Source organism: Loxodonta africana, chromosome 4 (genome assembly GCF_030014295.1).
Source record: "Loxodonta africana isolate mLoxAfr1 chromosome 4, mLoxAfr1.hap2, whole genome shotgun sequence".
NCBI classification, from domain to species: domain Eukaryota; kingdom Metazoa; phylum Chordata; class Mammalia; order Proboscidea; family Elephantidae; genus Loxodonta; species Loxodonta africana.
Genome location: NC_087345.1, coordinates 135,098,565 through 135,123,613, shown reverse-complemented (window position 1 = coordinate 135,123,613; position 25,049 = coordinate 135,098,565). Strand labels below are relative to the sequence as shown.

The window sequence follows — 25,049 nt, the reverse complement described above, 5'->3', positions numbered from 1 at the left end:
GGGAGTGCTGTTTGACTAGAGACCTGTTTACTGGTGGCAGCGAAGGAAGGAGAGAAGCCTGTTGGCAAGGGGGGTGAGGAAATGGAGATAATGGATGTAGGCTGCTCTTTTACAAAGCTTGGCTGCAATCAGATCGTAGTAGCTAGAGAGAGACATAGGATTAAGGAAGGATTTTCTTTCCTTTAGTTTTATTTTCTTTTTTAAAGATTGGTTGTACCTGAGCATAATATACTATGGCAGGGAGACCTGTAGAGACCAGGTTAATGATGCGGCTGGGATGGAAGCCCTTATGAAATGAGGTTTCTCTGGAAATAGGTATAGGTCTTGTTAGAGAAAGGATGTGACAAGGATGACACTGCCACTTGGAAGAAATTATGGTTATCCCCAGGGCCACCATACATCCTGGTTGACCCAGAGTTGTCCTTCTGTGCAGCTGTCACCCCCCCCCAGAGAATTATTAATATTACCCCCTTTCACTTTCAAAAGTGTTTAGATGATAAAGTATCTGGTCACCTTAATTTTATACCTTTAAGTAGATCTGTAGGTGAGGTTAGAAAGTTGAGGGATTTCCTACGGGAAGGATCAATTTTTTTCTTTCTTTCTGTGAAATGGGGGCAAGATTTTCCGTATTCTGTTATAAAATGCTTGAGGAGACAGGGCAGGTTTGAAAGAGCTGTTGTGAAGAGAAGAAGAAAAGTCTGACATGGGAATAACACACACACACACACACACACACACACAAACGTTGATGTGCAACAAGGGTTCAGCTAAACCTGAGAACATGAGTTTGGTTGGCACCAAATGGGCCATATCCCATGCTTTGCCCTTCTCAGCAGCCTGCCTGTTAGTGGGAGACATGGATGTTTGACTCAGTCTGAGGCTGGGGTTGTCCATGGCAGGTGTGACCAGAGGATAAGAGAAATAGCTGAAGGGATGGGCCATGAGAACAACTTGCACAGGTAGTAAGCTCTGTACAGGAAGACATTCATTGAAGCGTTATTCATGAGAGTGGAGAACTTGAAAGAGTTAATGTCCAGCAAGAGGGGTAATCCAGTAACTGATGGCAAATTCATATGGTGGAATAGCATGTAGCCATCAAAAGTTTGTTTAGCATCAGACACAAAAGGACAAACATTATACGATCCCACTTAGATGAAATATCTAGAATAGGCAAATGCATAGAGAGAAATATTAGTGGTTACCAGGGGACTCAGGGGAAGGCAGAATAAGGGTTATAGCTGAGGAGGTATTAAATTTCTGTTTTTTAAGGGGTGTGGGGTGAAAAACTTTTGGAAATGTTAGTAGCGATGGTCGCACAACATGGTGAATGTAATTAATGGCACAGAATTGTACCCTTAAAAACGGTTATGGTGGCAAACTGTTATCATATATATTTTACCACAATAAAATTAAAAAAAAATTTTTTAAGTTTAAGTAGAATTTTAATATGATGGGATAATGCTTAGATCGCAATCTTGGGTGAAATAAGAAAGTTAAAGAATGATGTCTATTAGACAATCTCCACTGGTAATACGTAGGAAAAGTTTGCATGTGTTTTAAAAAACAGGCTGGACACAAATATTCAAAATGCTAGTAGCTAGGGGATGATGGATTTCTTCCTTTATATTTTTGAATTTTTTAAACTTTCTTCAATATGCTAATCTATAAGAATGAAGAATAATGTCTCTATAAAATATTTTTTAAGGAAAACAATTTAAACATAAAAAGAGTGTATTCAATCAGAGTTTAATTTGGCCTCTTCAGAATTTTGGGGAGTTTTCCTTCTCTTAGTCCCTAGAATGGGAAACGTCAACAGCATGGCCTGGTGTTTGAGAGCGTGGGTTTTGGTACCAGACATACCTGGGTTTGAATTCCAGCTCTGCGACTGATTTTAGCTATGGTACTGCCATGGTTCAATCTTGGACAAGCTATTTTCTCTTGGGCTTGGTTTCCTCTTTTATAAAATAAAGATAATACATGTCCTCAATCTCTTCTGTGCACTTCCAAAACCCCAAAAAATCTGAAAACCCAGAGTCATTTCTTAAGATTACAGCAAACTCATTTGGATGCAAAAGCTGACCTGATACGACATAATCTCTATATTACTGAAGTGAATATAATTTTTGCAGTAGGAATATTCATGTGTTTCAGTATGAGGTAATATATGGTAGTATATAGGTTTCAGATATGGGTGTATAAACTGTAGGTCTTGCCTCATAGGGCTGTTATGGTATTAATTGGATTGTGTACGTAGAATTTTTAGCACAATTCCTGGCACAGGCTAAGTGCTCAAAGTTCCTAGCGATCATCGTTATTAACCCAAAACCCAACCCAGCGCCGTCAAGTCGATTCCAACTCATAGCGACCCTATAAGACAGAGTAGAACTGCTCCATAGAGTTTCCAAGGAGCGCCTGGCGGATTTGAACTGCCGACCCTTTGGTTAGCAGCCGTAGCACTTAACCACTACGCCACCAGGGTTTCCTCATTATTAATATTAGAGTTATTCTGGAGCCTTCTCTGAGAACAGACTGCATGATTTCTGCTTGATCCTCCTCCCTTTCTTCCTCTCCTTCTCTTACAGGGATCTTTGAGAAGACTGAAGTGTCATATATTATGGGAATTTAGGTTGACATCCTGTAGGACACAGGAGTGGAAAAATGGGAACTTCCAGCAGGGAAATTCTCCTGCCTTTTTTTTTCCTCCCACATTTCTAGCCTCCTGAGGAATAAGCTATAGAAAACGACATGTGTGAACAGGGCACCCATAGAGTTAAAGAGCTAATCAAAGAATAACTTTTATTCCTTTGGTGGAGACTTCATTCTCAAAGCCTATGTGTTCATTGTCGAATTGTAGCATATTTCCAGCAGAGTTGCTATACATTTAAAGGCATACTTTGCGTAGTGGTTAAGAGCTACAGCTGCTAACCAAAGGTCTGTAGTTCAAATCCACCAGGCATTCCTATGGGGCAGTTCTACTCTGTCCTATAGGGTCCCTATGAGTTGGAATCTACTTGATGGCAACGGGTTTGGTTTTTTGATTTTTCTTTAAGCACGCACACGCGCGCACACACGCATCAAAAGACCAACTACTTGCTGTCAAGTCTATTCCGACTCATATTGACCCTATAGGACAGAATAGAATGGCCTCATAGGTTTTCCAAAGAGCGGATGGTGGGTTCAAACTGCCGACCTTTCAGTCCACAGCAGAGCGCTTAACCACTGTGCCTGCAGGGCCCCTTGCAAACCATCCTAGTATCCATAAAATATAATTTAATGAACAAAAATATGATTTGCACACAACTTTTTCAGAACCATAGCTAGTGAACAAATTGAGGTTCACGTGCATGGCTACAATTATTACTTCTTTCTTTTCTTGGATGAGTCTAGGCTTTGTAAGTTCTGCTAGCACAGCATTAGCCAAGTATATTATTAACATCACTAAGGGCAGGGCACATTTCTGGGTTCCGACTTCTCTTCTGTGCTAATCCATTCATTAGCACCAAGTTGCAACATTCCTTGCCAAGCCCATCAGCATAATTGGAGCTTCAGAAGTTGAATCCTCCAATTACATCAGGTCAGTTGTCTCATTAGCCCCCATGGATCATCCAAGTCCATCACCAAGCATGTTTTCCTTCATTATTGTTGTCATTTACTTAATGCAAGTATTGTTGAGAAAGATTGTTTTCAACACACACTTTTGCTTAACCTGTTGTTTGATCTCCAGAAGACAATAAACCTGCAGACTAGACAGGGCCAGGATGGAAGGGTGGCGGGGAGCAGAAGAGGCTTCTCTCTGGCTGGTCTTGGCAGTGGCTGCAGAATTCGGGCCAATGATGGCCCGTCCATCTCCCTGAGTGGGAGAATGCTCTTGTGGCCAGATGTGACCCAGCTTTGGAAACGATTCACTTTGGATAGACCAGTGCATTGAAGATACTGTGAGCCTAAAGAAAAGTGCAGTTTGCATTTCGTAGATATAGGGCCCTTCGCCCAGCTTCACAGGGAGATGGAGGAGCTTTACTTCCTTGGTGGTCACAGGCCTATGGCCTGCCCTCTGGACTCTTTAGGACTTTGACAATAGAGAGGGCTATCTTCTAGGAAGAGAGCAGGATCAAATGTCAGGAACCAGAAGTTCTGGTTCTAGTTTTACCCTCAGCAGTGACCTTTTAGTCCACTACCCTGTCCCCCAGATTCCTCAGCTTTAAAGTAGCAATACTTTTCTTTAGCGTTGGTAGTTCAGTGGTAGAAATCTCACCTTCCATCTGGGACACCCGAGTTTGATTCCCAGTCAATACACCTTATGCGCAGCTACCACCCGTCTGTCAGTAGAGGCTTCCTTGCTGCTATGATGCTGAACAGGTTTCAGTGGAGTGTCTAGACTAAGACTGTAGGAAGAATGGCCTGGCAATATATTTCCAAAAATCAGTCAATGAAAATCCTAAAGATCACAAAGGTCTGATCCAAAACTGACCATGGGGATGGCACAGGACCAGTCAGCATTTTAGTTCCAACATGCGTGGGGTCTCCATGGATCGGCATCAAACCGATGGCAGCTGACAGAAACAGCAATAGCTTTCCCAACTCCATCTGCCCCCAGAAAGCTAGAGGTTGGTGGCTCAGTGGTTAAGCGTTTGGCTGTTAACCAAAAGATGGGCAGTTTGAATCCACCAGCTACTCTTTGGAAACACTACGGGGCAATTCTGCTCTGTCCTGTAGAGCCACTATGAATCAGATTCAACTTGACTGCAATGGGTTTGGTTTGTTTTTTTGTCTGATGTTAGTTTTAAATTACAGTCCTTGGCGTATCAAAAAGAAAAAAAAAAAAACCAAACCCATTGCCGTAGAGTCTGTTCCGACTTATAGCGACCTTATAGGGCAGAGTAGAACTGCCCCATAGAGTTTCCAAGGAGCACCTGGTAGATTCAAACTGCCGACCTTTTGGTTAGCAGCCGTGGCACTTAACCAGTATGCACCAGGGTTTCCCTTGGCACATAGTGGTTGCTAAATATATCATCCTTTGTTCATACAAGAGAGGTAACAAATGTGCAGACTCGTCCCCAGGAGTGTTTCTCTCCCTGTTTGGGAAAGGCTTGAACCTCGGTCTGGCCCCTGGGGCCTCCTGCTTTCCCACTACTCCTGCCTACATTTATTAGGTTAGGGGTTGCCCCGCTGCCTGTCTTAAGGTGGCCTCTACTTCATCTCCAGAGCATCCCTAAGGGTGTGAGACCTTCAAGTACAATCATGCTTCCAAGGAAGAGGAACTTCAAGCTGACTTCTCAGGCTCCATTGACCAACTCCAAGTCACTCTTCAGTCCTACCAACTCAGCCCCTCAGGACTGCCTGACCCTGCCTCCCTCTGGCTTCCAGGAACCCCACAAAAGCTAGCGTGAGGCTGTGTGCTGCGTAGTGTGTTTCCAGAGTCAAGCTCGGTTAGCCAAAGGAGCATCAGAAAGGCGGTGAGGGGTGACGTAGGGGTGGGGGTCAGGCAAGGAGGGGCGGAATGTCTGTTTGCAGCGTCGGCATCAGCAAAGGCAGCTTTGGAAGTCATGTTGGAAAAATCTCTTCAGCCTTTATTTACCACGGTGGGTAGCCACGGGAGGAGGGGAAAGCTAGGGTGGGAAAGGAAGACAATAGAATGCTATGTTGCCTTGCTATAAAAGCATGCTCTAAGCAAATAATGTGGCAAGCTCCGTCAGAGCACTGCTCCATTAGCCCCAGTGCTTAAAGGAGGGTCTCTCTGCAGCTGTCGGCGGCGGTGAGCTGGAGCAGAGGCAGGCGCACTCAGGGCTCTCTCAGGAGGGCCACCCGCCGGAACCCTAAATGGGACTTGACCAGGGACGGCAATCGCGGTTCAACCTGGTCTAGATTGGTGCTTCTTGGGCAGAGAGCCCAAGACAGAGTTGACAGGGCTATTCTGGGAGGAGCTGTGTAGGGAAACCCCGGAGAAGGTGACCAGAAAAGTGAGTGTAAACGTTACACGCAGAGTGACTGACATATGGAACGTGTTATCCAGAAGGGTTACAAGCTGGAGGAACACTCCTAGGGTTGTTCAGGGGGCGGGGTGGGAGAGGGGGGAGCCTTCAGAAACTCAAGGAGGTTTCTAAACAAAAGGAATTTGAGAAGGGTTGGAGAAATGAGAAATGCAAACTTGACCCAGAGTTTCTCTCTTCTATCACAAGGCCTTCTCCCCTGCCTGTCCTTACATGTTTCCAATTCACGGGGACCCAAGGAGGCCATTGAGTCTTCCTCTTTGAATGAGCAGAGCCTGGGGGCCTTGGGGGTGGGATAAGTAGGACCCCCAGAGGTAATTGTCACTCCTCTGTGCTCAGGGGATGGGAGAGAGAGCATCAAGTCTGGAGCCTTGTTTTTCAGCCCTTTGTGGGTAGGCAGACTCCTAGAACTCCAGTGATCTTAAGATTTAGTCTGATCCCCTCATTTTCTAGAAGAACAAACTAAGCCTGGGAGGTTAAAAAAAAAAAAAGGAAAAGAAAGAAAGACTTCCCAAGGTCTCACAATAAATAAATAGAAAAGGTGAGAGTAGAAAGCCCCAATCCCTTGATTCTTTGCCCCCTTTGGGTTTTTCCTCTTCTCCTCATCCCTCTCCCAACGCACTGTACCACACACACACACACACACACACACACACACACTGCTTGGTTCCCAACAGCCCAGGTATCAGGTTGAGGTCCCCCCCCTTTTTTTTTCTGCCTCTGGTGACAGTGCTGCTAGGCATTGCCCCTACCACTACTGAGACAAGGTGCAAATGGCCTGTGAATGCCATGGCCTGTTCCAGGCCGAGTCACTGCCAGGAAGCTCCTTTTGAAATGGATTGCTCGTGCCTTCATGCTTTTTCCATGCTACCTGGCTACCCTACCTGCCAGGTCTGCAGCTCCTGGCAGGTAGGAAGAGAGCAAAAGATAGGGCAGGGATTGAATCACCACTGAGGTGGCAGGGTAGAGTGTTTTCTAACCTGAATCTAAGGGCAAATACCCTTTGGAGCTACAGTGGAGGTGGTGTTGGAGGGGCATTCTCTCCCACCCTCCCCCTTTTAGGTAAAAAAAGTTAAGGGCCTTTGATCCAGCTGAAAGTCCCTGTTCATGAAAGCCCTGTCTGCTTTTATCTCCGCTTCTCGTCTCCCTCTCTCTCTCTTTCTGTCTCACACACATGCACCCTGAAGTCTCAATGAGTGGAGGATGGCCTCACACCTCTGCTTTGCTGCTTTGCAGTCGGATCCGTTGGGATTTCAGAACCTCAGCTGTAGCTCATCTGCAGGTGACTGACAGCTCCAGGGAAATTTCCTGTTCTTCACAGTTACAACCTTAAGTATTTAGTAGTGCACTATTAACGGTCCTGGAAATGCATTTTAGATTCATCGCCCGGGAATTTATCCAGATCCTCCTAAGCAAATTTAATGAAATGTTGTCATTGATATTAGAAGGTGGCACGTCAGATCCCCTGCAGTTTTTCAGCTCTGGGGGTTCCACTAATCTTTTGCTGTGTAACAAACCACTCCATAGCTTGGTAGCTTAACACAAGAACCATTATATCATGCTCCATGATTTTGAGGTCAGGAATTTGGGCAGGGTTGAACTGGGTGATTCCTCTGCGCCATGTGGCATTGGCAGAGGTCACTTGGGAGATTCACCTGGCAGATGGGCTGGTCTGGATCATCTAAGTCAGCCTGACTGGCATGCCTCATGTTTGGCAAGGATGGCAGGGACGCTGGACTCAGCTGGGTCTGTCTAGGGGAGTCCTTAGGGCAATGCTTATTTCTGGACTCTCCAGCATGGTGGCCTTCGAGCCATCAGACTGCTTACTTACATGGTGGCTCAGGACTCTAAGAACAAGGCGGAAGCTGCATGGCCTTTTAGGACATGACACTGGAAGTCGCTTAAGGTTGCTTCCACAGTTTTGTATCGGTCAGAAGAGTCACAAGCCTGCCCAGATTCAAGTGGAGGGGACATAGGCACCACCTCTAGATGGGAGGAAGATCAAAACTCTGCAGCCATGTTTTAAACTAGCAACATGCATGTGCACAGTGTCTGGCCCTGATCTATTTTCTGACTATACCCTCTTGTAGAGTAATGAATTTACCCACTCTTGCTAGCTGATAAATCAAGAGAGCTCCTATTTGTGCTTAAACCTCTTCTCTCAGGGGGGTGTCTTGTAAGGCGGTGTCTGTTGCTGGCCTGCAGCCCTTCCACCTCCCCCGTTTCCTGTCGAGAGCATGTGCGGCCTTGGTCAGGGCTCAACACAGGGTACTACTCTGTGCCCTTCCCCTAGAGTCATAATGGCAGCAGGCTAGGATGGAGTGAAGTGCTTTGGAAACGTAAGGGAGAGCACTGGCCTTAAGGATGCTGAGGAACAGTGCGACCAAAGGATGAAAAAACCATGGGGTTGAAGATGAAATCATCCCGAGTAATGGCAGAATGTGGAGTGGAAAGAGAAATGCACTCAATTTCAAAGCCCTTGAGAATGTGGATGTCAAGTGACGATGGTGCTGATGCTACATAAGTATTTGTGAAAGGAGGAAAAAGGGAAGGAATCTGCTTCCATGGGCTACCTCTTGGGCTGGGTCAGTGTTCAGGCTGCTAGGGGGTCAGCCCTAGCCCTAGTGTTTAACACGTCATGTCGGTCAGCGTCTCATGGGACCCCAACACCTTCTGGAGGAACCCCTACTGTCGATGAAGTCGGTGTGGGTATGTTTCCCTTCATGTGTGCTTAAATATACTGCTCTGTGTGTGGTTCCAGACGAGCAGTATCAGGTTGGCCCCCTGGAAAGCTGGATTCTAATTCTGGCCCTTCCACTAATTTATTGTTTCCTTTTGACCACTTGACTTTCCCTCCATTATGTCCCATAACCTTCCCATTAAACAAGGTCCTGGTAGATAAGAACGCCCAGTGCCTGGCTCCATAGCCTTATTGAAAAGGACACAGGGAAACAGAGTAGAACCAGGAAATGCGACTGGTATTGAGGATCATTTGGTCTTGAGAAGAAATGGCCCAGTGTTGGTAGACAGTAATAGAAGCAGAGAGTTTTCTAGCTAAAAAGAACTTTTGAAATGCTTTGGTTCAGGAATTCTTAATCTAAGACTTGTGGGCTTCTAGGTTAGGCTTTAAGTAGTCTGTGAACTGCCTTAATTTTCTGCAAAAATTTCCCTCATGTGCATGTGAGTGTTTTTTTAGAGGAAAGGTTCTTTTAGAATTTATCACATCCTAAAAAGGGATAATGATCCAAAAATGGTTAAGAATCACTGCTTTCATCTGCCAGTGTCCACCAGAGGCACTAAGGCATCCCCAAATGAGATTTTGCGAAAAGCGTGGGCATTTTGCGGGGGGTTATCATGGTGACTGGGAGACACTATTGATATTTAGTAGCTGGGGGCCACAGTTGCATGTGTAGGGGACAGAAATGAACAATGAAGAAGTGTCCAGACCAAAATAAAATAGCACCCCTTTGGAGAAATACCATTAGGAATTGAAACCCAGAGGCAAGCAGTTATTCTCCCAAAGTCACAAAGCCAGTTAGTGGCCAAGTTGGTTTTTATTAATAGATCGAAGAAGGAGATATGTCAAGAGTTCACATTATTTTATTTCTTTTTGCCAAAGCAAATATACTACCATCTATGAAAACCAAAGATTCAGAAACGTCTCACCTTCAAAAATGCAACCAATTTTTTAAAAGAACTTCTGGGTTCTTGGTCTTCTTTCCCATCTTGTAAGGAAAGAGGAAAGGAATATTTAACATTTTGAGAAACTAAAACCCATTACCTTCGAGTCGATTCTGACTCATAGCCACCCTAGAGACAGACTAGAATTGTCCCACAGGGTTTCCAAGGCTGTAATCTTCACGGAAGCAGACTGCCACAGCTTTTGCCACACGGCAGCTGGTGGGACCTTTTGGTTAGCAGCCGAGCACTTAACCACTGTGTCCCCAGGGCTGCTTTTGGGAAGCTAAAGCATAGGTAGATGAGACCACTAGCCCCATGTTGAATATACGTGCTTTTCAGCCAGAATGAAGAGACTGTGCAATGTCCTCTTTACATCTCAGAGGACCTGTCTCGAATGTGCTTTTCTCTAAACACAGAAAGAAGCATTACTGTGCAAGTGTGATGCTCAGTCCCTAGCTTCGTATGCATGAGTGGCAGGTGCCTTGGACTCTCTGGAATGAGCTGAGAGGCTTTATGAAACTTTGGCTCAGCATGAGGCTTCTGAGGTCACCAGACAGGGGTTTGAATCCTGGCTCTGCCTCTCAACTATTGTGTGACCTTGGGCAAATTACTTAATCCGTCTGAGCCTCAGTTTCCTCAGCTGCAAAGTGGGAATAATACTTGTATCCGTGATGGTTAATTGAGATAATCCAGGTAAAGCGTTAAGCAAAGTCCCTAGCATATGGTAAGGCTCAGTCCGTGTTAGCTGTTACTACAAGTGATTGTTATGGCTTGTGTCTGATTAAAGACAGCTTTGGGTTTAGCGTGTTTGTGCCAAGATTGCTTTCATAGGACGAGCTTTTGGTTGGTTTTTGCCCAGCTGCCCAGAAAGACAGTCACTAGACTGTTTGGGATTGGAGTCATAATGTTTATGAAGTGTCTACCACATACTCTAGTTTGAGTGGAAGATTGACTTTCTTCCTGTGTGTCATCCCAGCCTCACTTCACACGTGGGTGAGAAGAGACTCGGAAAATCACCAGAGAGATGTCTCTTCTACCTCACATTCCTTGTCTGTAATTGTTCAAATGAACGAAGGCAGCCAGGGTAAGAAGGGAGAGACGCCCAGCAGAATAGAAGATAGACTTGGCCCTCAGAGTCTTCAGACACCAGTTTCCTGGAGAGAGGATCCAGACCAAAGACAGCCACAGGCCACTTGCCAATACCTCAGCCTCGTGAAAGGAGATTGGCTGTGTGGCAAAAGGGAGACATGAGGGGGAGCTGTAGGCTATATTTGACACAGTCCTGATCGCCATTCCTGGAGGGGAAAGCCTGCCTGCCATCTGACCACACTTTCTGTGGCCAAGTTCTCTTTGGGCCAAACCAGCATGGTTTGGGCTGATCCCGGCCTTGCTGCTGCTGTTACGGTTCATGCGCAGAAAAAGGTGTGGGCGTTGCCAAGCCAGCTGTGGTCTTGGTTTAGAGGAGGCAACCAGAGTGTGAACAGAAGTCAGGCTTTGGGATTCCCCTTAGCTTTCAACTCTCAAGACGAAGCCAACTTCTTTATTCTGCCATTTTGAGACTCATTCTTGACTGAGTGAACAATGTAGACACTTTGTCACAATCATCATTATCATCATTTATTATAAGTAACAAAAGTCAATTACTTAGCATCCCCTGCCTTGTGACAATATTAATCTACATTTGCACAGAAATGTGCAGGCAATGCAGACGCTTGGCATGTATATCCAACTGAAACATGAAGCATAAATCTACAAACAGGAAGGTTGACTTGGGGCTATTATATTCTCTGATGCTAAGGGTTTATGCCAGCAGTACCCTCCAACTGTCTGTACAACTAAACTAGCCTTCTCTTATGCATTTTCGCATTTGGAAAATGGAGTTAACTCAGATGCAGAAAATGAAACCAAAATCAAAATGCCTCAGAACATTACAGTAACTTGGAAATTGTTGTTGTTGTTAGGTACTGATATAGCTGACTGTAACCCATCCTTATCTCTGGGGTGGGGGTGCTCCAGTGTGTGTGTGCGTGTGTGTGTGTCTGTATGTGCACACAAGTCCATGCATGTACACCTGTATGCGCAGTGGCAGAGGAGTATGAGTGCCCAACGCAAAGACTAAATTTACTAGATAATGCCATCATGGCCAGTAGCTGAGCTGACTCACATTTTCTCTGCAGATCCTTCCTCATCCACCCCTCTGGCCATGATATGGGAGTTTGTGGTATGGAAGGGATTTCCTGGGGCTTGTATTGGCATACCATGCTCCCTTCAGATCTCTTTGCCAAGACAGGGCAGGCCGTTTCTTGGCCTGCGGAGCAACTGTACTACCTCCTCCTGGGAGCTGCTGGCGCATTGTTTTGACATGCGCCATACCTTCCGCCTGTCATTGCCTAGGGGCCAGAGGAGGGTATGCTTTGAACAATGTGAAATTCCTCTTCCAACAACTGTGCAAAACAAACTCACGGCTTCCAGGCTCCATCTCAAGACATAGAGTTTCACTATGGATACTGCCTCCTCGTCCATTCAAGGTCTCTCTTGCTCATTTTCCAGCCTCCAAACCCGTTGCAGTCGAGTTGATTCTGACTCATAGTCCCTACAGGACAGGGTAGAACTGCCCCAAAGAGGGTTTCCAAAGATTGCCTGGTGGATCTGAACTGCTGACCTTTTGGTTAGCAACCGAAGTCTTTAACCACTATGCCACCAGGTTTCCAGCCTCCAGGCGGGACCAATTTCAGTACATCCTTTCTCAGGGAAGCAAATCAACTTTCTAAGGGACTCTATTTTATTTTGTTGCCTTCTAGAATACACCTTCCCTGTTGATTGTGTACCTTGTTTCCATCTCCTGAAAACCGAGGGCCGAGTCCCTGGGTGGTGCAAATGGTTACGGTGCTGGGCTGCTGGCCAAAAGGTTGGAGGTTCGAGACCACAGAGAGGTGCCTTGAAGAAAGGCCTGGTGATCTACTTTTGAAAAATTAGCTATTGAAAACCCTGTGGAGCGCCGCTCTGCTCTGACACGCGTAAGGTCTCCATGAGTCAGAATTGACTCCATAGCAAATGGCTGCTTTGTTCTCCTATTTCAGATCTTGGGCCAAGTATTCACTGTGTCAGTCTTCACTTCAGAACCCTGAGTTTGGTGTTGTGTGAACAACAGGAATTACCGTAGAAATGAGGATTTTCGACAACAGGGCAAGGATTCATTTCCCTTGCTCTGCTCTCACCTGCTTTGACTCAATTAGATGTAGACCTTTCCAGGGTTCAGACATTCTCAAATGTGTTCTCACCAGATACAGCCTAGAGAGAGAAACTGCCTCGTCTCCATCACTGGTCACTTTTTGGCTCTCTGTGAATTGAGAGGGTGCTCATCAGCATCTTTTGATGACAGTTGCCAACTTGCACTGTGATCTTGGCTCTGTTCCTTCCCCTCTCTAAAACCCAAATTATGTATTTAATAAGGCAGGAGCTGCAATAATTGCCACCACTCCAGGGATGTGGTAAAGGGTGAGTGAGGTGGTTTCTAGAAAAAAACATAGAGCAAGAGCGGAAAGAAGGAAGGTGCTGCAGGAGCCCTCACAGCACTGTTCATGTGAGTTCATTTCTCATTTACTCCTCGTAGCCATTCCAAGTCGCTCCTTCCCTTTATCCTTTCACAAGCGTTTCCCTCCCTTGTTGGTTTTGGATCCATCCTGCTCCCAGTGGGTTAACCTATGTGTTTCTAGTTTGAATCTAATCATGCTATTTCCAGGTTGCCAACTCCCACGGGTACTGGAACGTCGTAATTGGCCTGTCCTCACTGGTGTTTGCAGCACCTTCCCTTTGAGCGTCATCTGCGCATTTTAATTAATCTGCCTCTTTTTCCTCTCCCCGCTTCCGGATCATTACTAAAGACATTAACCAAGACCAGACCAATCCCCAGAGGAGGCTCCCTCAGGATCGCGCTCTCCCAGTTCACAACCTGGTCATGGCTCAGGACGTCTTCATGTGGCCCCGCTGACTAGTGCTTAGGCCTCAGAATCTGTGTTCCGAACAAAGTCGGTTTGAATTAACTTTATGATTAAGATTCAGGGAGCAAGCTTCACTGGCCTTTTATAGAGCTTTTGTTTAATATTTCCACCACATTCCTTTCCTTTTCTGTCATTCTACTTTAAATCTATCGCTTTCCCACCTCTCACCCTTTCCACTCACTGAACAAGATATTAGGGTTATCTGGCAGGATGTGGTCTTTTGAGTCCTTAGCATTAGTCAGAAGTTCTTCGGAGAATTCGGCCCTTCTGTATGCAGCTGGACTGTGTCCTCTTTAACCCCGGTCAGGGAATGCATTTGCCTAGAGGATATGTCTATGCAAGAAATCATGAATTCTCTTGAATTTGCATATTAAAAATTTGGCAAATTAAAAAATTTGACCTCAGGACTCCTCTCTGAGGACAACAAGCCAGAGTTTTACAGCCTGGAAACTCAAACACAGCCTCTGTGCCTTGTTTGTATGTCACCCAGACTTGAGATGGCCAGTCCAGTGCTCATCCCCTAATAACACACGGCTCTGCAGGGTACATGTGAGACCTGCAGAGGGACTGCCCCTGGAGAGCAGCAAGGGCGGGAGGGACAGGAAGAAACAAGAGCAGTGGCCTCGAGTCCTTGGAGAGTCTACTTAGAGCTGAGGCTTCTAGGAGATGTGTTCAACCTGCTGGGTGACGGCAGCCCAGGCTCCAGGCTTGCAACATGAGCTTCCTGTGGAAAGGAACTTTCTAGAATGTTTGAGGGTACAGACAAACAGAGAGGCAACATAGTGTAATCATTAAGAGCATGGACTCAGGAGGCAGACTGTGCTCAAATCCTGGCTGTGCTGCTTATTAGCTAGCCATTTAAACGTGTGCCTCAGTTTCCCCACCTGGAAATGGAAAATGTAGTAGAATCTCCCTCAGTAGAGTTGTTATGAGGATTAAGGATTTAATGCATGCTAGTACCTGCAACATGACATTATCGTTCTTGATGCTCACACTCAAACCAGCCTAACCATTCCCACCAGACATTTGCAGGACGGAGTCTTTAGGCATCTGGTCAGAAGGAGGTGCTCCTGTGTAGGGAAGCTAGTCCTGTAGAGGTAAATTGCAACCCAGAGGATATACCCTCCATCTGTCTTTGTGTGAAAGAGCAGACACAGGTGGCTGTGGGCTCAGGTCCTGTACCACTCTCCACCCCTGCTTCCTGTTCCGTTTCAGTTGCTCCGTGAATACCCAAAAACCTGCTTTGTGTGTTAGAAACAGAGCCAAAAAGGAGGAATCAGAAACTGTTCTCTTTTGAGTATTTTGAGGGATGGTGAAACCTTGTAGGAATGTGGCTCCAGGGACTGAGAAAACACCATATGTGGGAAAATAGCACATGCATGTTGGTCAGGATCTTGGAAAACTCTGAGCAGGAGAAATGGGCACTGGGGAAAGTATAGGAAGGGGCTTTACTGAGGTCATTAACAGGTCTTTTTCCAATTATAACCAAGAGCTTAGGGACCATGGCCTACTTCAGAGTCAGGGTCTGTATTTTCTTTGGGGAAAGAAGGCAGAATTGATTGGCCTCCAAAGCCAGGCTTGACAGATGCCAATATAGGCGCACAGGCCAGTAAGCAGTGCTTGGGGAGGGCTTGATCCTAGTAGGTGCTCAGCACATCCATCCCTCATTCAATAAATAGACATTGAGACACTGTAAAGTGTACAGCCCTGTGCTGGGCATCAGGAGTTGTGGATGAGAAAGACAAAGTCCCCGTGATCAAAGAGGAAACATAATGACAATGATAACACAATAAGATAATTGCCTAAATGGCAGTTTTTACAAAGTACAGTGACCACCGAACAGGAGCACAGAAGTCCCTCTAGATCTAAAAATCCGCTCATACACTTTGCCTGAGTCGGTCTGGCCACAGCCTTTTCTTTTTCGCTCCCCACTTCAGAGAGCTAATCTTCTGGGGACATCCGCCCCAGACAATGGGGTGGAAAATGAAGGCACTGATGGTCAGAAGGAGATCTAAGATGAGAATCAACCTCTTCTCAAAAAAGAAAACCAAGCCAGTTGTTGTCATCGAGTCAGTTCTGACTCACGGCAACCCCACGTGTGCAGAGTAGAACTGTTCCAGAGGATTTTCAAGGCTGAGACCTTTCAGAAGCAAATTGCCAGGCCTGTCTTCCGTCCTCTGGGTCACTTCGAACAGCCAGCCTTTTGGTTAGTAGCCACAAACTTCACTGTCCGCAGCTCCCAGGGAGTCTGGATGGCACAAGCCTCTTCTCCCCACCAGCTTATTCAGAAACACCACCTCATACTTTCCCATGCTTTTTGGATTTTCCCGTTCTTTGCCCCTCCAATTTGTAATAACCTCTCCTTCTCCCACAATCAGTGTGACTGCTCTGAGCTTCAAGCATCTGCCAGCAATGGCATTTGGGAGAAAGCCTGATGGAGATCATGGGAGATTGCTGTTAAAATTCTTGAGTTCAGATGCTTGGTACTCGGTATGTGTGCATCAAGGGCAGGTACACATTGTCTCCTGTTGCCACGGATCACTTCAGGTCCACATTCCACTAACATTTCTAGTGTACTCCTATGAGCCAAGGAGCCCTGGTGGTGCAATGGTTAAATGCTCTGCTACTAAGCAAAAGGTCAGCGGTTCAAACCCACCAGCTGCTCCACGGGAGAAAGATGTGGCAGTCTGCTTCCATAAAGATTTCAGCCTTGGAAACCCTGTAGGGTAATTCTACTCTGTCTTCTAGGGTCACTATGAGTCAGAATCGACTCAACAGCAACGGGTTTGGTTTGGTTTTTCACTATGAGCCAGTACTATGCTAAGTGTTTTTATATGGATTTCATCATTTACCCCTCACAAGCCACATGGTTTTGCACAACCGTATTGTGAGGCTTAAGATCCAAGTGTCCTCTATGACTCTGTCAGTACTTTGCAGTGTGACCTTAGATAAGTCACTTCACCATCACTCCTGGCCTCAGTTTCCGTATCAGTAAAAATGAGGAGGATATTTAGGGTGCTTTCTAGCTTCACACATGTATGATTTTATGTTTTGATGAGTTCCAGTTGCAACATTCCTGCTAATTCTTGCTCTCTAGGAAAAAGCTAAAAGCCGATTACCAAAGTGGAGTTCACAGGAAGCCTGCTGGCTTTTAATGCAGCCTTGCAAGTAGTTTAGAAACATTTACTGGCCTGCAGGTGATTCACTCCCACAAACTTATGCCAGAGTATCATGGCAGGTATTTTTGTTTGATGGTAAGAAACAGTACAGATTCTAGGCTAAGCAGCATTTCGGAGATTTTTATATTACTGGGTTTTTTTTTTTAATTGAACCTGATTGTTTTGCGCGGAGTTTGTATGCTTGGGACCCGAGAGGCAGGGTTGTTTAAAAGAGTCAGGAGACCTGTGTTCTAACTTACCAAATGACTTGGGGTGGGGGTGGTAGGAACACCCCTCCACTAGGTACAAGCAGTAAATATTATCCTTCGTTGTTGTTGTTACATGCTGCTGAGTTGATTCTGACTTATAGCCACTCCATGTGACAGAATAGAAGTGTCCCATATCGTTTTCCTGGCTGTAATCATTATGGAAGCAGATTGCCAGGTCTTTCTCCCATGGAGCCATTGGGTGGATTTGAACTGCCAACTTTTTGGTTAGTAGACCAAGCGCTTAACCATTGCACCACCAGGGCTCCTTAATATTATCTGTAGGCAATTTAAATACACCATTACCAAAACAAAAAACCAAACCTGTTACCGTTCAGTGCTGTCTCGTAGTGACTCTATACAACAGAGTAGAACTGCCCCATAGGGTTTCCAAGAAGCAGCTGGTAGATTCGAATTGCTGACCTTTTTGGTTAGCAGCTGAGCTCTTAACCACTGCCCACCAGGGCTTCTTAATATTATCCGTTGATAATTTTAAAACATTGTGAAAACCAACTCAAAGTCAGTTTGCTTTTTATGCCATGTTGGGCAATTCTTAACGATATCACCCCTGTATCAGAAAAAATAGCCCTCGCTAATGCAGCTGGCCTCTCCCACTACCCCTCCAAGTTCCCCACTCCTTGGCTCGCCACTGCCTGCAGGAGAATAGCGGGCAGCCTCCTCTGAAAGCATTTGGAAATGGAAGAGACTTGTCACTGTCCACAGCCCCAGCTCTCCCTGCCAGACTACAGCTGAAGCCAGAGTTCCTGTCACCGTGACATCTCATGCACAGAGTCCTCCATGGGCTTTGCCCATCCCTCCTGACCAAGAATGGGTTTCTACTCTTAGCCTTCACACAGTTTCACCAAGATGGACCATCTTTACTCCTGCAGCCAGGGCTGCTTCATGGGTGTGTGGCCACTGCAGTTACACCAGGGCCTGCACTCAGAAGGGAGCCCCATGCTTGGTGTTTAATACTCTGTGGTCGCTATCTTGAAATTCTTCATAATTTCATCTTTGAATCTGTGTTTTGTAGGTGAAGTCCAATGGAACAATGGAGCACATGCCTGAGGGCTTAGAGCACCAGCTCATTTGTGGTCATACCTATCCCTGGTGCCACCCTGGCTGCTCTAAGTCATGTTGGAACAAGGGGTCCTACATTTGCATTTTGCACTGGGCCCTGCAAATTATGTAGCAGATCTGGCCTTCAGCCACCTCATTTCCATGTCTGACTCACTGTACCCAGGCCCCTATCTCCAAATTTGTAGTCATTGTGAACGGACATAGGAGCGGGGTGCAGATACAAACCGGAAGGGGCTCCTGGCCTTAGGGCCCCTAGAATCTAGGAAGTAAACCATCTCATGCCAGGAGGAATGAGATACCTGCCACGATAGCCATTCAGAAAACATTCTGAGGGCGTGCAAAGCTGGAGCCATTGCTGCTGTTGAGGATCTTGGGGAGCTTTACAGAAAAGTTGGCTTTAGACCCAGACACCCAAGAATGGGTACAATTGCAATAGGAGAGGTGATGAAAGTATACAAGGCAAAGGGAGCAACATGTGCACGTGGGTCATAAAGCTGGTTCATGTAGCAGTGAAGTGCGAACGTGGCTGGAGCTTGGGGTGGGGTGGGGTGCGAGCCCAATTATAATATGATGAAAGGGGAGTTAGGGCCCGAACGAGAAGAACCCCCTTTATACCCATTGTGTCTATCCTGTTCTTTAAAGTATAGCTTGAGTTTTCCTCTATAAATGAAGGAGTTGGATTAGATACTCTCTTCTTATACACTCTTCTCCTTCTAATACTCTGGTTCCATACTCGGACCACCACCCTGAAAGACTCTTCCTCTTTCACCCCCAACCCATCCGCATCGCCCATCATTCTTCCTATCAACTCACTGTGCAATGACCTCACTAATGTGTACATGGACTCTTGTTCTAGCCGGGGCCTTCCCTGACTAATCACACTTGATTTATTTCCCTCTGAGCAGATATCCTGTGAATTCTTAACTTACAGTGGCTGGGCTTTTGGGGGATTTAATAGATTGTTTCTTGATAGATTCTTTGTCCCAAGTGATTTCATTGCAGCTGCGTTCTCTTTTGTGGGTGTCATTCTAGTGGCATGTGCACCATACTTATGGTGGTGTTTGAGTTTCCCTTTCTTGGTCCTAGAAGAGTGAAGGAAACGTCACTTACCTGCAGAGTGGGAGGATCAATTGCCCTGGGGGAACCATTTTCCTAGGATAATTCGATTCCTGGAGCATCTCCAGGGTTGGGCAGCCAAGCTAGAATCCATCCCTTAGCTCTGACCTTGAAGGGGTCAGTTGTCTAGCAGAGGAGTTCCCATGGAAGTAGGATGGTCCTCTTATCACAGAGGCAGGCCAGGAGCCAGGAGGAGGAAGTTTGGGCAAGATGCCTGCAGCGTGCTTGGCCTTTGGGGACAAGAGTGGGAAAGACAAGATTGCCTTGTCTGAAAGACAACCCGAACAAGACTGGGAAAGAGACAGCATCTGGGAGCCCTGGGAACATGATAGCATTGGCAGGCTCAGGCACAGGTGCTTGGTAAGCAGAACTACTTTTCTATTTCTTGGGTCACCTTTGCTTATTTCCCTTATCTTTTCCCCCTGGATTTCATGTAGTCTTTCTGAAAATACTAAAGGTGAGCCAGGGGAAGGGTTTGTATTTTCCACGCTTAGACAGAGCTTTGAAGAGGAAATGATGTACCCCTGGGGCCAGCAAGGGTGGTAGCAATGGTAATTAAAGAGTGAATACCTCAAGGAGGGGGTGTGGATCATAGCGGACAGGTCAGGATCCTTAGGTCGGCTACCCTTCCCCACCTGGAGAGCCTCCTTCCTATGCTAATCTTTGGAAAATCTGGGGCTTGCTCTACTGAGGGAGCTCCTAGCAATGAAAATGTCTCGAGATCAGCCCTGTAATTCCACAAGGACTCAGTGGAAACCCTGTGCTGGGGTTCTACTATGGCAACAGACTGAGAGTGCTGATGGGTTAAAATGCCATTTAAGCAAGGAGGTACAGAATTAGAAGCACAACCAGTAGAAGGAACAGTTTTTTAATGGGAAATTAAAGGAAGCCAAAAGAGGAAAAAAACTATCCACAGTGACTCTACCTATTTTGGGACGAGTTAATTTTGTTTTGTTTGTAATTTGAGTTGGTTGCTGCAGCATCTTCACCTTCTGCAGGTGGTGCTCTGGCAGGGCTGCAGTTTGGGAACGAGGGTCTCTGGGGACTGATGGGATCATCTGAGTGTCCTGGAGAAGCATCTCCATTGGAGAGCCCAGCAGAGCACCCTGATCCTCCGGCCTTTCCACAGAGCGGGTAGTGGTCCCACGTGTTCATTTACAAGGGTAGGGTTGGAGAGCAGACTCCACCCGGTGTGGCCTGGCCAGGGATGAGCCCACTTAGTGTGCTCCTTTGATAGACCCCAGGGGCTACCGTGGGGGAGCAATAGAACTGTGCTGCTTCAGGCCACTGCAAGGCTGCTGCTGCTGCCCCTGTTGACAAAGGAATGTAAGTGCACGTTCATAATTCTCAGATTTAATGTCTTCACAGTGTGCCAGGGTGGACTGTGTGTCTTTCCAGGGTAGAAGGAGGTTGGAAGAAGTGGAAGGACATCATCCACACACAACAGGAGGCTGAGGGATGAGGGAGACATGAAATTAAAAGGCAGCAGGTGTTGTCTATCCAGAAAAGACAGCAGCGTCAGAAGACCTGGAGAGCAGTCCCCATCCCTGCCTCTGCTTTTGGTTGTCTTTGTGACCTGGGTCCTAGAGCGAGTGCCTCACTCTTCTTTGCTGCAGTTTTCTCCATTTATGTTTTTGGTTTATTTTGCTGAAAAATCTCTCTCTCTCTCTCTCTCGCTCTTTTACACCACACACTCGAGTGCGCTCATGCAAACACACACCTTTCCCTGTCACCTAGCCACGTGGCTAGTGGAAAGATGGCTGAGGTGACAGCACTTGGAAGCCTTGGAGAGAAAAGCGCTTTAGTGTTCCAGAGGATTCGTGTTAAGACAGTCTTTCCCAGGGGTCAGGAAAAGAAACAGAGGACCTCTTCACAGTGTATGGAGAGGAATCATGGTGCTTACCCAGGAGGCTTTGCTTTACCTTAAAGGCAGGCAAGGCCTCCAGTATCCGGTCCCAGAATGACATGGACTCAGCTGCCACAGCCTGCTTATTAACACCTGTGTTTCCTTTTCAGATCATACAGGTGAACAAGGTGATGTCCATCTTGTTTTATGTGATATTTCTCGCTTATCTCCGTGGCATCCAAGGGAACAACATGGATCAAAGGAGTTTGCCGGAAGACTCACTCAATTCCCTTATTATTAAGCTGATCCAGGCAGATATCTTGAAAAACAAGCTCTCCAAGCAGATGGTGGACGTTAAGGAGAACTACCAGAGCACCCTGCCGAAAGCAGAGGCCCCGCGGAAGCCGGAGCAGGGCGAGCCGGCCAAGTCGGACTTCCAGCCAGTGACCGCCATGGACACAGAACTGCTGCGGCAACAGAGACGCTACAACTCCCCCCGGGTCCTGCTGAGTGACAGCACCCCCTTGGAGCCTCCGCCCTTGTATCTTATGGAGGATTATGTGGGCAACCCTGTGTTGGCAAACAGAACATCGCGGCGGAAAAGGTACGCGGAACATAAGAGTCACCGAGGCGAGTACTCGGTATGTGACAGTGAGAGTTTGTGGGTGACAGACAAGTCGTCGGCCATCGACATTCGGGGACACCAGGTCACGGTGCTGGGGGAGATCAAAACCGGCAACTCCCCCGTCAAACAATATTTTTATGAAACCAGATGTAAAGAAGCCAGGCCTGTCAAAAACGGTTGCAGAGGGATTGATGATAAACACTGGAACTCTCAGTGCAAAACATCCCAAACCTACGTCCGAGCACTGACTTCAGAAAACAATAAACTTGTGGGCTGGAGATGGATACGGATAGACACCTCCTGTGTGTGTGCCTTGTCGAGGAAAATCGGAAGAACATAAACTGGCATCTCACCCCGTATATAAATTATTACTTTAAATTATATGATATGCATGTAGCATATAAATGTTTATATTGTTTTTATATATTATAAGTTGACCTTTATTTATTAAACTTCAGCAACCCTACAGTATATAAGCTTTTTTTCTCAATAAAATCAGTGTGCTTGCCTTCCGTCGGGCCTCTCCCATCTGTTACACCTTGTTTTGTGATCTAGCTCCTGGTAGCCTTGCTGTAAAATCTATGTACACCAGTTTTTTGCATTCAGTATTGTCAAGGCCGTGACTGTCGTTTTAGTAAACTTGTTTAAATCAGATGATGTCAGAGTTGTGTATAGACACAGTTATATCCCCTCCTGGTATATCTCATGCTTGATTCATTCTTTAAAAGAACTGTTATCACCTCTATTGGAAATGATGCCCTGTAGCTTTGAGCTCAAGACTTCGTTTTGGCCAGCAAGCTTGCTACCAAGTACTTACTCGCCTTTCTGGGCTGCAGCTTTGCCAATTAGAATCAAAATTTGCTGCGATGTTATGGTGCTGGAATGATAACAACGAGCCTGGCAATTTTCGTTTTGAAAGTTTCTTTTCAGCACATTTGTTGTTTTGGAGTTTGGGGTTGTTTAAGAGTTGGATTTTTTTTTTTTTTTTTTGGCTTCGGTTTTTGTTTTGCTTTTTGTAAGTGGTTTTCATCCTTTTAGACACATAGGAAAAAATGTTAACTATTTGTAACAGAATAATTTTATGGCTACACAGAAGCAAACTGAAATGGATCATGAAGAATCTGTACACAGAGGATAAACTTACTCAAAAGAGACTCTCTTTGCGCGTGGCCTTCCCTTCCCTATCTGTGCCCCCTCCTAGAGCTGCAGAAGGAATTGGAAAGTGCTCAGGCTTTGGAGGCAGACCGGTTAACTAGTTGGTGTCAAGTCAATTCTGAATCATAGCGACCCTATAGTACAGCGTAGAACTGCCCCATAGAGTTTCCAAGGAGCACCTAGAGGATTCGAACTGCTGACCTTTTGGTTAGCAGCTGTAGCTCTTAACCGCTACACCACCAGGGTTTCCAGACCTGGGTTCGAAATCCAGCTCCTCCCCTTTGATCTTGGGCAAGGACTGTAAATCTCTGAGCCTAGGTTTCCTGGGGTCACCTGAGTCAAATGGGGATGAATGCCTACCTCACAAGGTTGCCGTGAGGATTCAGTTAAATCACCACTGTAAATTTCCCAGCACATAGTAGGAGTTTGAGAATGACTAGTTCCTTATCCTTCCCTTTCCTCTTCTGTCTTAGGTATTTTGTTCCTCTGTATTATTTCTGGTTGACTCATCACCTTGAGATGTAAAAAGCCCAAATGGAAGGGGCCTCCTCAGTGCCTGCTAAGTCCTAGAAGGGGTCCAAGACAGCCCCGGGGTCGCTGTGCTGGTGACCACACCTGTGCCGCAGGCAGGATTGTGGAGGATACTGGTGATGTTCCCCCAGGAGTCTGGTGATTCCCTTCTCCCACTGGAAGTGGTTCTTCCTCTTCTGGCTGGAGCTGAAGGGCCCTCATCTCTCATCTTGTCGGGAGGTGCAAGGTGTCCAGTGACCCAGTAAGGAGCTACCGCCACTGCTCTGAAACCCTGTGTGTTTATCACTTGAATGCTCTGCCTTCATTTAAGACCTGTGTGTGCTGTCTCTAAGATCCCTGGGTGGTACAAACAGTTTGCATCTGGCTACTAACCAAAAGGCTGGCAGTTCAAATCAGTCCAGCAGCACCACAGAAGAAAGACCTGGCAATCTACTTCCATAAGATCACAGTCACTGCAAACTCTATGGTATGCAGTTCTACAATGACACACATGGGATCGCCATGAGTTGGAATCAACTTTGATTTGGTGCTATCCCTTTCTAGACCACCTGTGCCCCAGGCTGCATGGAGTATGCGTATACACACCTGTATGGAGTATGTGTCCTCGGTGTGACGGGAACTTTCGGAGACAGGTTCAGCAAATAGCAACGGCTTTGATTAAGAGCATCATTATCCTGGACTCTATTTTAGATGCCTAAAATATGGGGGCAGGAAACGAGGAGTTGACCACATGCCCACTATGTGCCGGGTGCTTTCAAACACTGCCACCATTATTTGCCGCAAGTCGTTTGAGGTAGCCATTATCATCTCCATTTCACAAGTGAGGAAACTGAGGCTCAAGAACTTAACTTGCCCCGGGCCATTTATCAGGTAAGTGGCAGAGTGAAAGATGAAATCCATGTTTGAATGATGACACTATCTTGTTTCCTTTACCCCTGATTCCTCTCCCTTGCCCCTGGCAACACTGCATTGCAGACTGAACCTTACTCTCTAAGAGAAGTGAAAAGCACAGTCTCTCTACATGAAAATCTTGTGTAGCTGCTGTTCTACTGGACCTATATCCAGAACACAATAGACCAACTCACAGGATAACGGGACTCTGAAGATTGACACGAGCTCAGTTCTCAGGTGGAAAACTCTGAGAGAGCTGGTCTTCAGAGGTTGACAGGTGAGATATTCCCTGGGCTTCCAGTGGGAGTACAGCCGGCCCCTACCACAGGACAAAGAACACTGTGGCTGGGAAGCATCTGAAGCGCTTGGACCTAAACTACTTAACCAGCATCTGCAAGAGCATGACAAATAATTTCTGGGTTAAAAAAGAAGAAAAAATGCCATTGAGTCAATTCCAACTTATGGCAACCCCATGTGTATCAGAGTAGAACTGTGCTCCATAGGGTTTTCAGTGGCTGATTTTTCCAAAGCAGATCCCCAGGCCTTTCTTCCGAGGTACCTCTGTGGATTCAAATCTCCAGTCTTTCAGTTAGCAGCTAAGTGCTTTAACTGTTTGCAGCACGCAGGTCTCTGGGTTCAGTGACCTGAAAATGGAACTTTCGTGGTCCTGATGAAAGTGGATCCTAGGAACTTGTGGACAACGTGACAAAAA

The 25,049-nt window shown here is 46.3% G+C and overlaps 1 protein-coding gene across 1 annotated transcript in view; it reads left to right on the top strand.

Annotated features, from left to right (window-relative positions):
• NTF3 (neurotrophin 3) overlaps positions 1–22,703 on the top strand; it is an 80,838-nt gene extending 58,135 nt beyond the window's left edge. The window contains exon 2 of the mRNA XM_010590816.3: positions 21,306–22,703. Within this exon, the coding sequence (XP_010589118.2) occupies positions 21,306–22,100 (795 nt within the window). The 3' untranslated portion in view covers positions 22,101–22,703. The remainder of the gene's footprint in view (positions 1–21,305) is intronic.
• The last annotated feature ends 2,346 nt before the right edge of the window (positions 22,704–25,049 follow it).